The following is a 13601-nucleotide window of genomic DNA, read 5'->3' on the forward strand; positions in this document are numbered from 1 at the left end:
ATGATGTGATGCATAAAACAGGGCAGAGACCAAGGCCATGCATCCTGTAGGATGAGTCCCCATCATCATGCATCGTCTACACAACACAAACCCCATGTGACAGAAAATTGATAATACAATTACAATATAATACAATGACAATATAATCAATTTCAGAGTCTGAGGGTAATGTTCTAATTATTTTCTGTGTGAAAACCCAAAATCTACTGTATGTATTTTTTCTGTGAGGCTTTAAATTCCCTATTTAACTATAACTCTATAAATGTTTCATAAATGGATATAATCTAATAATTTGTATATGAATGCAAAGTAAGAAGACTTGGGCTTGTAAATTGTTTTTTTGTATAATTTTATCAATAAATAATTGTGTGTGTGTGTGTGTGGGAGAGAGAAAGGCAAAGAAAGAAAACAGGGTCTTAATTTATCTGTCAAATTGAAAACATCAGTCCTCGTCAGTGAAAATGTGCAGTGAGAATAAATACATGTCTGTCTTTTGGAAACGTTGTTTTGTAATGTTTTATATTTTTTTAATTTGAGTTATCAAAGTCCTTAAAATGAAAAAATAATCAGATATAAATGATCATGGTTTTCCACACCGTGCCGTGCATCACAAACTATCTTTAATGTCATAGGGAATCAGACCAGCAACAGAATGACATCATGATGTGAGGTGAGGGTGGGGTGGGTTGGGGGTGGGCGCTGTGATCTTCCTCTTGATTTATAATGAGAATATCTCAATTGTTGGTGATGAAGATCTTTGCTCTGCTCACGTTCCTCTCTGCTCCTTCACTGGAGTCGTACTGCAACATGGTTTTCTTTATTGCTCTTATTCTTGTGTCTTCCATTCATCTGTTTCCATGGCAGGTTCTCCCTCTCACATAATTGGTTTCTATTTGAAATGTTAGTTCTCACTTTTATTTGCTTTCTGCATTTTCTCTCCAGTTGCTGTCAACGGCTGTATTTCTCAAAGACATAGTGCCATCTAGTGTGCGTGGTGGCAGGTTGCATGCTGGGAGGGCTTGTTGCAGTCATATTATTTATTCATGGGCAATGCGCAACAAAGTGAGAGGCTGAGTTTTCCCAGAAATTCATTATTGTGTGAAAAGTTTTATCCTTTTCTACTCTTGTAAGAATCCGACGTTTGAGGTATATTAGATTCACAATCTACTTTTATTGTGTTTATTGAGTTTTATGCATCTGCCAATACTTTGTTGAGGCTTTTTGGGTCAATACTGCACATTGAGAAAATAATCTGAGAATGTGAACTGTTTACATATTATCAACTACATGAAACTGCATGGCGGCAGCATGTTTAATATTTTATGATAATGTAAGTTTGTCATTCCCAGTGTGATTCACTCATCTCACAGGCCCCACCAAAAAAGGTGAATCCCTCACTTGATAAACTAAACTTAATGTGTGAGGTTTAGTCAAACATTGCCAGTCAATCTCTCGCATTGAGCGCAGCCCTGACCCTCTGGGCAGTATCAGAGCTGCTGAAGTGCTTTGGCATCAGTGTGACAGGATTAACACATCAAAAGCACTGTCGGGGCCTACAGCAGCGTCACACACTCAGTACAGCACCTTTCATGTTCTGCTCAGGTTCACCACAATTTCACGTAAGCCAACAGCAAGTCAGACGGAAAAAGATAATGGGTCAACCTGCCGCTATCAGGCTTTCCCCTCAGCTTCAGTGAAATATGTCAAATTCTGTGTGTTTGATGAAAGATTGGAGTTCAACAGGCTCAAGTCGGGAAGCGATATCTGACTGTGTCACATGGCCGGGATGCAAAGGATCGTTTAAGTCTGACATTCAGGCTGAAATCACTGCTGCTATACTTTGGTCCCATACTTTTCTCGATGCAAAGCTTCACAGTCATCACGGAGAGGAAAATTAAATCCAGAAAGTCAGGGGTTAGGATGTCTCAGTGTTAACTCCCATGATTTTTAACCTCTTTGATAATATTAGGTATTAAGTGAGAGTGGGAAAATGTTATAATGAATTCACTCAGGATTAATTTTTCCAGTAAAGAAAATTATATCTGGTAAATTCAAACCTTTCATATACTTTCTTTTACCTGCCTGTAATTTTTTTGATATGCTTTTACAAGGATACATGCTAATGAGGAATAATTGTAAGGGCATCGAGGTTTTTATCTAATTTTAAAAGGAAAAGGAATTGATAGAAAATTTTTGTTATGTTTTGTACTTTATTGTATCAATCAATAGGAATAATGTCTAATTAAATGTGCATCCAACTCATATTTCACTTTTAGACAATATGATCAATATTATCTTAAATACAACTTTAAGATAGTTTCTCTCTGTGCCAGTATTTTTGTGTTACATTGTGTTCTGTAGACTTGTTTATACAATTCGTTTTTTCTTCTCTTTCTCGTGTAATCACCCCTGTCTTTGCCTAGGTGGTTGACATAAAAGAGAAGCTGAAGCTGTCCAAGAAATTTTGGTCCAACCTGCCAGAGGCGATGTGCGTGGAGGACAGAGTGACCGCCGGAAATGCCAGTGATGAGGAGTGCTGGAATGGACACGCCAAGGGCAGGTGAGGGCACTGGGGCTGACGCAGGCTTGAACAAAAGGTTGTTAAGTAGCACAAAGTATGTTCAGCCAACCCTTTGTTAATCAGTCTAATCCTAGAATTAAGAAACCAGATTATTTACTTTCTCTGTCTTAAACTCAGCCCAGCAAGTGCTTTGCATAACTGTGATTCCTGAACTAAAGAAATATGATTTGGTCTCTGAAATAGTAGAGCATTGATCATTTCAGTTTGCTTGAACGCTATTTGGACGTTTTTGTTGGTGTCATTCTGTCAAACTGTCTTCTCATTCTTCCTTAAAATGTGCTACCAGCATTGTTTCCTCAATTAATCTGATTTCATTTTCAAGGCTAATATTTGTCCAAGCACTCCAAGAGCCTAAAGTCATTAATTGATGTGTGCTACTTCCAAGCTGTTAAGCATTCAAATTCTTAAAAGAACCCCTACAACTAACACTTTACCGCTGTATATTGATGTTTTACCTGTCAGCTGCTTTCATTTTATGTTATCAAATAGACAAATCCCTCATGGAAATCAAATATAAACTCTTCAAGGATTTCAGAGGTCTATATTATCAGGAGTGGCTTAGTGAAAACAAATGTTGTTGTGTCAGACAGTTTGTGGAATGCCCTCACGTGACGACCTGCTGCTTATACATCAAACAAGAATGCAGGCAGCTGACATGTTTTCCCTGGAGAAACAGCTCCTAACTCTGTTGGAACGTTACCCAACATGATTAGGTCAAATGTTCATCAGGCCCAAGTGCTTCTCCTCAAAGAGCACTTGTCAAGAGACCTACATCTCAAAGCAAAATGCAAGTGTTTGTCCCCCACTATCCTCTCTGTCATTGTTCCTTGTTCCTCTCTGTCCGATTCGGAAAACTCATATAATGAGGTTGTGTAGCATCATATATTTTTACTCACAAACAATGTCTAACTTTTCCCTTTGGCAAGCACTTGTCAGAAAATAGTGACGTCACTTTATTTATTTAAGTCACTGTCTTTTCCAACTATCAGGTATTTCCCTGAAGTCCAAAAGGACGGACTGACCAACCAGGTGAATAACCCCGAGGTGGTTGTGGACATCACCCGCCCAGACACCTTCATCCGCCAGCAGATCATGGCTCTGAGGGTGATGACCAACAAACTGAGAAACGCCTACAACGGCAATGATATCTATTTTCAAGACTCCAGTAAGCTATTGCCATTCAGACACGTGACTACATGCACGTTCTTTTTCTCTTTAGGCAGGAAATGTATTTTAAGTCTCTTCATCCCTGCCCTGCTTGGTCAAGTAAATGCAACAGCTTGTCACTCATGTTGATAAGCTGTCCCTCTGAAATACCACCTAACCTTGAGACAGCGGTAATTAGCACAAAAGTCACAAGAAACACGAGGCAAACAATCGCAATAGCACCACTCTTGCTTTAACATGCAGTCTTCTCTTTAAATACACCTTTAAAATTTGATTTACAGAAATTGGTGTCAAATAGAGACACAGGCTGGTATTGTGAACACTGATTTGATATCACCACATGTGTTTGTATAATTATTATTATAATGAATTTGGCATATACTCAATGTATTCACTCTACTTTTCCATTTTGGATCACTACCAACCAAATATCTGTCTGCATGCTGCACTATGTTTCCCACCTACTTGCTAACTTTGTGTGTCTGTTACGGTTTGTGGAAATCCATTTAAAAATTTGAATGGCACTCAGACCCCTGTCAAGGCCCAACAGCCACATTTAAATTCACCCTATGTGTTAGGATGGATCTACACCAAATACACATAGTTATTAATATCTGTCCCGTAAACATGTCTGATTTTCTATAACTCAAGACCCAAATTTAAAGGGTTCTTTCCTGATCCATACCACATCCTAAAGTTTCACCAGCCAGACCAATAAAGTACAGACAAAAACATAACCTCCTTGGTGGAGGGAACAAAGTGAGAATGAACCAAAGAGAGTGATACTAACTAATAACTAACTCAATAGATTTACCTCAGTGATAATTCTCTGTGGATTTATATGAGTCTTGACATAACCTATACATGCATACGGTCATTTGAGCCAGTGTTAATATTTATATGAAATATATAATTGTAGCTTTAACCCTAATGTGAGATACATGAGAGCTTTGAAGTGACACTTTAGTATTGTTGAGATCGGGTTAAATTATTGACTAATGTTACTGTTTCATTGAGGCGTGTCTGGCCTGTGTTTTGTTATGGTGTTGCAGGTGATGAGGGCAGTGGCTCAGGCAGTGGCAGCGGCTGCACAGAAGTCTGCCCCACAGACATGGACGTTGTCGCCACCGAAGCCCCAGTGGTGGAAGCCGACCGAAGCGGGCCCGTGGGTGACTCTGCCCCGCTCCATGCACCCTCTGTAGCCCTGCCAACCATGCTGGCCCTGTCAGCTCTGGCACTCCACCGACAATGGAGATAATGCTGGAGGAACGGGCCAAACATGAACAGCAGGGTCTTTTTTTTTTGCAGTTTTTTTTTTTTGCAGTTTTTTTGTATTCAGGCAGATTGGAGCTACGGTCAAGCAGACAGTATTCAGGCTGCCAGCCCCAAGGCTAGAGGAGTCTGCTCTGAAAACCAGAGCAGTCATGCATCATGATTTCCCACTTTCCCAAAGATCATGCAGTGCCATCCTTAGACTTGATTTCATGGCATCACTTCACCATCTAACACCGATGCTGCCCCAACTCAACAAACTCTGCTTCAGAGATTTAAAAAAAAGGTGTTTCTTGCACATATGGCAGGTATTAAGTAGGTAATGTGGAAAAATGTAACACGCACTTTTGATTGTTTTGATTTTTTTAAATGCAAAAACTGTTTGTGTGTTGAAAAGTTATGAGAATGTGGTTATGTGATGCACCTAAAAGAGGCACAATAAGTTTCATATGTTTAATATACAACAAAAACAAAGGGTTTATCCAAATGGCGTAAAATTCAGGAACATGTGGTTTCTACCTAAATTTTGAACTCAATCTTTGTTCCACTGTCATTAGCTCATGTGCCAATTTATTTTTATGAGAGGAGTCATGTTTTCATGTTGCTTCATCTTGTGATTTACAATAACCTTATGACATTTGGCAAGATGTGTAGGTTCAAGTAGTCATGGGTTGATCATGCGTCTGCTCTGCTCTCAGCAATCCATGACACTGTTCAACAACCGCCTCGTGCTACATCTCATGTTATGTTAAAAGGGAAACAACTGACATTTATGTACTCATTAGCCTTGCAACAGATTTATTATCTGCAAAATATGTTCATGTTATGCTGGTTTGTCAGGCTCGGCTTCAGGGGTAAGTTATTGTCACACAGAGAAGTGATGCATTACATGAGTGGGCAAAACCACTTCAAACCCTTACTAATGTACTTCTTATGATTATAATGATTTTTTTTATTAGTAGGGGTTTATGTCTTCTTTGAGTCGCTGTCTACACAGTGTGCTTTCACCTAACCACTGTAAAGAATGAGTGACCTGCATGCACAGCAACTTAGTGAGGAACTACACATATCAATTGTTTTTTTTAAATCTTTAAATAGTGCTTAAAATAATTTTATAATGCCTTATAAAGGAAATCCCACAAAGGAAAGGAAATCCATAAATTCAAAACAATCTCTGTCATTTACAGTAATTTAGGCCTGAATGTTTTGATGTGTGAAATATTTGATAAATACTAGAATTACAAACACAGTGTGTCAACCACTTGTCCATATGTGATTTAATAGCCAAAGCTTATTCTGTAACACTGTTTAACAGTTTGGATTTGGTCATTATTAAATTGTGCATCTTAGCAAAGCAAAACTTTGTCACACAGTTTTAAAAGTCAAGTTGTGAAATCAAACAATTTTCAAAATAAAAATATTATTTCCACAGTTATGCAAAAGAAGAGGGAATTATTAGCAGCAGAAGTGGCAAACAGCATACAGTGGGCACTAGAAATGCAAAGAAAGGGTCCCTAAATTTATCTGCAAAGCTTGAATGGTTATGTCTGCAGCACAGACAGGCTTGAAGCCGACCACAGTCACCTGTGAAATGAGAATATGTGGAGACCGGACAGGGCTGAATGCTCCGCTGAAGCTCCTCAGTAGAGCGTACTTACAGAGAATGTGAGAGGCCTGGCACTGCTGAGGGGGGCGGACAAAACCAGCCTGTATGTACGTCCACTGTTCTCTGAGAGCCCGTCAGCTCCATCACCACCGGGCCAGCTAAGCTCACATATCCTGCCTATAGCCCTTGTTATACCCTCAGCAGTATATCCATGAATATTTGTCAAGCTTTTATTTTTGTTGCATTTACGTCAGCATTTGCATCCACATTGCAAGAACAAAAAAATATTGAGAAAATGTGTGAAATATGTCATTTGAAAGGACTCTTGGGTATGAATTTTGACCGTACAGGATGCCCTTTTTATGTTTTGTATCATTGAACTTTTAATGGTAATATTTTTGCAATAAAAACATTGAAAATGGTTGTCTGGTCAAATGGACAAATTATCTGAAAAATAGAATTAGCAGGAATTGCTACGTCTGCATTTTTTTTACTATTGATGCGTTGCAGTATGAATTCATGTCCTGAGGATGTTTAAGTTGTTTGGAGTTTGAATATAATTTCAAACTGAGGGGACGAGGGGCTAGATGAACAAATATGCCTTACTGTTTTTCAGTGTGATTAAGATGAATGCATTTGTTTTTGTTAATGTTCTTGAGAATAAATATTTATTAAAAACATTCCAATAGATTTGTATCTATAGCGAGGGGTAAAAATTTAAATTTGGCTGAAAAGATTGTACTCAGTTACCAATTTATGGTATATGTTTATTTTTGATTGGTTTCAATTGAAATGTGCAGTAAGTCAATATTTTTTACAGTGGATAGTACAATTCACATTGTTATTGTTTGAAATTAGTCTTAATATCTACAAAGTATCAGTGCCATTCATTTAAAATTATTAATATTGAAGACTTGCTTCAGTGCTGGGCTTGTGCAGAACATTGTAGAGTGGCTGCTCCATCTCTCCGACAGCAGGTGAGATCTAGGCTTCCTCTGTGTACTTCCTATTTGTGAAGTCTGCCTTTATTAAAGGTTCAAAGCCTCTGTTTCTCCGCTGACGCAGGTAGAGCACATAGATAAGTAGAAGCACCAGGAGACCGATGAAGACTCCCCCAAGAGTGGAGCCCAGCACAAACACAGGCACCCCGCCATCTGCAGAAAATAAAACATGTAAATTTCATTTGTGTAGCTCCATATAACAGAGACATTTGATTGATCTAATTTCTGTGAACCAGTATCTTTGATTTGAAAAATTACTTCTTAGCCCAATTATGCGGTTTGCAACAAAATCGTCCAATTTGTCAATTTCAAGACATTGAACTGCACAACACACAACAGAGGATAGTGGCATTAGCATGTGTGTGCTCTTAAGCTATTTTCTCAAAGCATTTCTACTGTCTTCTGATTCAATTACCACTGAATTATCATAATATTATAACCTTTTTCCTCAGAAAATTACTACTTTATTCATTGTTACCTTATTCTCAAAATCCTAAAATTAGTTTTTTTTGATGACTTGAACTTTGATCTGAAATCAGAAGCTAGGTTGTGGACCAGACACAGCCAGATTAGCTGATGCCTTCTGCTTTTATGCTAAGGTTGATAACTGCCTACCATAATGACAATGGAATATATTTTCTCATCTAACTCAACAAAGCTGTCAAAATGTTCCGAATTCCCTAAAGTGGCAAGCTAGTCCTTCAAACTCTTGCTCACCATCTAGGGCGATGGCGTAGGAATATCCCAGCTGTTCAGATGTGACGTAGATCTCCTCATTGGTGATGGGAGGGAAGAAGGGAACCATGTTGTAATCTCTGTTGTGGCCAATGGGCGCCATCTCGTCTGGGAAGGTGGAGTTAGTTGGAACAATCCTCCGCATCCACTCATCAAAAATGGCATCGGTGAAAGTGTGGAGCACCTGCGGTAAAATCAACCCCACAGAGTTATTTTTAATAATAACAACAACTCCACTGTGTCATTTTACCATGAACCCATTAAAGGTCCAGTGTGTAAATATATTGGCAGAAATTGAATATAAAATAATCTTAGTGATGTTCTCACTGTTGTGTTTCATCTGAATTGTACGAATTGTTATCATTACCCTAGAATGGGCCCTACATTTAACTACTTTATATTTACATCAGGAGTGGGTCCTCTCTCTGGAAGCCGCCATGTTTTTTACAGTAGCCCAAATTGGACAAACTAAACACCTTTTGAGTTTTCATGACAAATGAAGGCTACCACTGGTTCTCTTTCATGTTTGGAAGGAGAGGGTGAGGTAATGTGGTATTCAGCTGCAAGAGATTCTGACCAGAAAGATGGGGTCGTTGGCAGCGGAGTGGGACAAAGAGCTGGTTCCATTGAGCAGGGAGTGGACGAGGTTGTGAAGGTTGTTGACGGATTCATCCAGTTCTCCGTCTGGTTTTTCGTACCCTTCAAGTGCATTTCTGTGGGTTGCAAGGCACAGTGTGTTATCAGAGTGAAGAAGAATAAATTTTAAAATGATTATTGATGCCAAACAGTGGAATTATACCTGAAACTAAAGGAGGAGTTGGTGAAATAAGGAGGGCTGTCAAAGTCTCTGATTCCAAGGCAGCTTCTGACGTCATTCATTGTGGGCAGAGACATGTTGCTTTGCTCCATAATCCCTCTCTGAATGAAGCCCTCGCTGGTGCCGTTACACAGAGTCACCAGGCGATTGTAGTCATCCAGACTTGAACGGAAAACAATTGAAACATTAAAATGCTTGATGATGAAAACACATTTATTTACATTTATTTCACTATAATCTGATCAATGATTTTCTTCTGTGGCTGTAGTATTTTGTGCTGACCTGTTGCACACCACACCCCATCTAGAGAATCTGGACTGGTTGCTGATGAGAGAGGGGTTGTCTGGATTTCGGGCCCCAAGCAGAGAGTCGGTACAGATGTCACAGTCACTCTGTCCAGTGGCAAAGTTCCAGTAAGGGATCGCAAAGTTCTCATTGCCTGTCAGCCTCTGCAGGGAAAAGACACATGATCATTTATATTATCAGAGGATCTTTATGCAATCTCGCCGTCTGTCTCTTTCCTGTGTTTCCTGTTATCTATCATTCCCTTTCTTTCAAGGATTTTTAGATATAGATAAATAATCAGTAAATAGTCCGAATTTTAAAAATGCTTCTTCCAGAATCATAAAAACGTTTTATCATCATTTGTTTTTTCTTGAAAAGGACATTGATAGGCTGCAAATAGAATTTATTTCGGCAGGTAATCTGCTTCTAAAGGCAATAATTCACTTAATAAGCTTAGTGTGGGAGTCTCTGTGATGTATTTGTGCCTTTAGGAATGTATTCATTAAAATGTTATTTTTGACACATTAATAATTAAAGATACGCTGCACAATAAAGTCATATTTTTAGAGCTTTAACATATTTTTACATGTTTTTTATGTAGCTACCAGCGACATACCTCTTAGATATCAGAATCTGATTAATCAATTACAAATACAGTGTTTAACAACAGCCCAATTTAGGATTTTAAATTAAGTGCAAAAGCAAATATTACGATACAAAGTAATAACACAATAAAAATGGGATGAATGAGAAATGAATGATTGAACTGTTTCAATAATATTTGTCATCCCAAAAATAATTGAATAAAATAAATTAAAATAAATCAGTGTAATAGCATGTTTTCTCTGAAAGTTTTTCCCATACCTGTAGCTCTCTCTCCAAGCTCAGAAGGTGATACCTGTGCCAGGTAATAAATGCTGGACCTTTGTGGGAGAAATCAATGGCTTTGAATGGGCGACCTGGACCTGCAGGAAGATGAAGTGTTTGATGAGTTTGTCTTTGTGGGATTCAGAAGAAACGAATGATTCATTTATCCTCATGATAAAATCATAATATTAGAGCCACAGTTCCTTCTTAAATACATTTTGAGACAACAACTATTTTTGTCTTTTTTCTGTTGTTTGTTTACAGATGTACCGCTCATAAATACAAAGAGATCCATATTTTCAATTAGCTAAGAAACGGGACAATATGTAGATATTAAATTGTTCAATAACACATTTAAATTAAATGCTTTAAAATTGTATAAAAAATATAATTTTCCCTACTAGCATCTGGACCAATTTAAAAATACTGCCATGAAAAGATTTTTGTACTTTAGGATAAATACAATATACAATGAACACATCCCTAATTTATATTGTTAATATTCCTGTATTATTGTGTTCTTATCAAAAAAAATCTAATGTATCACACAACTAGTTCCAAAAAGTTTTAGGTCAAGAAATGTGAGCATGATCATTTACCAAGAAGAGTGTCTCGCACTGAGTAGTAATGTTGCCACACAAAGAAGTCATAGATGGAGATGTTGGCAATCTGTGGTTCGGTTCCATTTGGTCCCAGGAGTCCCAGCCAGTGTTGGGTGGCAATGACGTAGTCTGGGTGGAGGGTGGTCTTGGCCAGTTCCAGGGCGTTAAGGAACTCCTGGACCTCCTCAGGGGTCAGGTCATGGAGGTTCTTGCGCACAACTGGAGCTTTCCTCTGGTCACAGTTTGGACCGGTCCAGCCAAACTTACACTGGCCACAGTCATGACCTGCAAAGTTACCTGCAAAACAGAAAGCAAATTAAATACTAGGGCGTTTCATGTTGTTGATGATCTAGTTCAATCTACTTTTACTCACTGTTTTAGAATCTGGATAAAACTGAAGAGCACCCACCAGTACATCTGCAGGTCTGGTTGAAGAATTTGGTGGGCCACCTCTCTCTGTCGTCCACATTTCTCAGTCTGTACGGTCCTCCCCAGGGTTTGTTATCAACTCGAATCACAGAGCAGCTCCCTCTCCCCGACAGAGAGCCACACACATTGGTAGGATCTGAGCCCAGAGCAGGGCAGCACTGCTTGGACTGGATCCCCTCCACTGTGCAGCATACTCGTGGAAACTGGGCCTCCGCCGGCTCAGGCCAGAGGAGTAAACACAGAAAACCAAGACCTAGGATGTTCTTCATATTGCACCTACTTGTTTCCTCCAGTTGACGGTGACAGATCGGTTTGTAGATCAACTTGGCAGAGAATTTGTTTCCCCAGATGAGCATTGAATCACACTCGGCTATGGAGTGTATCTTCAAATTTCAATTCAGTGGTACATCGGTGGAAAAACAAAAATTAGACCCAGATCATGTTGTGTTCCAGTTGGTTACATGCACATTATGAAGGCCTGTAACTTTTTCTCTTGCTTTTGTAGAGCTGGGGGGATTAAGTCATTAGTCTTGTGATGATCACCTGACTGCTGAGCTGTGAGCTGGACTAAAGATCTGGCTGCCGGCCTATGCGCCCTAGAGGGTACATTAAAATGTTGCATGGTTACTTTGTAGCAAAAGACTAAATTGTACCAGGTTGTAAATTAGAAGCTTTGTAAGCTTCCATTGATCCAAACAATTCAGCTGCTCCTCAGCTGACACCCTCTGCTGCAGAGCCTGTCAGGTGGGGAAAGGACAAAGTAGGAATTGCGGGACTTGACATCTTAGTTTAAAACATCAAAAACGTATCTCTCACACACCATGGTATTTAGTGTATAAAACAAAATGTACATATAATAACCTCAAATAAAAAAGTGTTTCAGTTAGTTTTAAGAAATTAAATAAAAGATGTTGCTTAGTCTGATATACGATGGCCAGATCTTTTACTAAACCACACATGCCATAGTGTAGAAATACTCTGTGAAATACTCTGTAAAATGTTAAAATAGTTTTCATGTACTAACAAGTAGTAGTAGGAAATTATTTGCATCAATTCTAATTAATATGATGCCATGTAGTGTGTAGATGTTCCCTGTACACCAGTAATATTAACTTCTTAACCCATAATACCTCATCATAATTTATACAGTCATAATATTTTGTATGGTTACTCTCATTATAAAATATAAATATAGTAACTAAAGTTGTCAAATACATACAGTAAATTCTCAGAATTTTAGTGGAGTAAAGTAGTAGTAAACAGAAATACTCAAGTATTTGTGTATTTAACTACTGGTACTTGAGTGGTACTTGAGTAAATGTACTGTTAAATTCTGTCTCTCACTACTTCAACTAATTGTGTTTCTTGATCCAAACTAAAAAGAAACTAAAAATAATAGCGTGGCCCTTTGAAAACAGAGAGTTCATAGAGTCTGTATTCTAATAACTCCCTAAAGGCAGAAGAACTGACATGAAGTTACATAACTGATCATATTGTGACCAAATGACTTTCAAGTAATAGGAGTTTTACAAGGGGTTTAGACATGAAGGACACAGGTTTCATAGATTCCCTCTGTTGTATTATCTTTTGTGCGCATTTTGTATCAATAATGCATATTTTTAAATAGGAATAAACCCAGAGGAGGCATCGTATAAAAAGGAGAAGGGACATGGAAAGTAACTGGGTTCTCTCTAGGGAAAGAACGCACACAGTATGTCAAATACAGTGGAAACTACAGGCTCTCATAACCCGAGGGAAGAGTCGATTCTTCACGATGTCTTTGCAGAAGCAGCACAGAAACAGTGACTCAGATTGTTGGCGACAGCACCAGCTCAACAATGCAAATCATTGACATACATACTTTAGAGGAGATATTCAGAACTACCATCCCTTTAAAATTTGATGTTCTATACCAATGCAAGTTCAAATGCATAGATTTACTTTGTCTGGTCTATAGGACAAGATTTTACATATGAGATATGCGCATAACTCAAATTCTACTTTTCCTCCTGTTTTATTTTGTTTTGTTCATGGTTGAGGTTGGTTCCAGAAACTGACGCCCATGAAATAAGCAGATATGAATGGTTATTTTTCTCTATGTGTAGGTCCCTCGACGCACTGGCGACCTGTGCAGGGTGTACCCCCGCCTCTTGCCCGATGTCAGCAGCGATTGGCTCCATCTATCCTCAAAGGATAAGCAGTATAGATAATCAATCAATCAATCAATCAAATTCTATTT

The 13601-nt window shown here is 38.6% G+C and overlaps 2 protein-coding genes across 4 annotated transcripts in view; one reads left to right on the forward strand and one right to left on the reverse strand.

The window, feature by feature from the left end:
• LOC109631434 (glypican-6) overlaps positions 1-7243 on the forward strand; it is a 79221-nt gene extending 71978 nt beyond the window's left edge. For all 3 annotated transcript variants that reach the window (XM_020090200.2, XM_020090201.2, XM_069533215.1), the window contains 3 exons: positions 2424-2560; positions 3571-3746; positions 4801-7243. In XM_020090200.2, coding sequence (XP_019945759.2) covers positions 2424-2560; positions 3571-3746; positions 4801-5006 — 519 coding nt within the window. In that variant the 3' untranslated portion in view covers positions 5007-7243. The remainder of the gene's footprint in view (positions 1-2423; positions 2561-3570; positions 3747-4800) is intronic.
• Positions 7244-7384: 141 nt separating this feature from the next.
• dct (dopachrome tautomerase) lies at positions 7385-11845 on the reverse strand. Its single transcript, XM_020090204.2, has 8 exons — positions 11343-11845; positions 10931-11230; positions 10329-10429; positions 9462-9628; positions 9162-9341; positions 8940-9075; positions 8345-8546; positions 7385-7780 (listed from the first exon to the last, which is right to left on the reverse strand). Exons 1-8 carry the CDS (start codon positions 11716-11718, stop codon positions 7611-7613), a joined length of 1632 nt encoding a protein of 543 aa, XP_019945763.1. The 5' UTR covers positions 11719-11845; the 3' UTR covers positions 7385-7610.
• Positions 11846-13601: the final 1756 nt, after the last annotated feature.

The sequence above is a fragment of the Paralichthys olivaceus genome, chromosome 10 (genome assembly GCF_024713975.1).
Source record: "Paralichthys olivaceus isolate ysfri-2021 chromosome 10, ASM2471397v2, whole genome shotgun sequence".
NCBI lineage: Eukaryota > Metazoa > Chordata > Actinopteri > Pleuronectiformes > Paralichthyidae > Paralichthys > Paralichthys olivaceus.

Bases quoted from the DNA above. Each gene is read 5' to 3' on its own strand.
- dct (XM_020090204.2), bottom strand. From the start codon at position 11,718: ATGCTCATCTGGGGAAACAAATTCTCTGCCAAGTTGATCTACAAACCG. The intron at 10,430-10,930 runs GTAAATGATCAT...ATCTTCCTGCAG, and splicing joins AGTGCGAGACACTCTTCTTG to GTCCAGGTCGCCCATTCAAA. The intron at 9,076-9,161 runs GTATAATTCCAC...TGCAACCCACAG, and splicing joins AACTCCTCCTTTAGTTTCAG to AAATGCACTTGAAGGGTACG.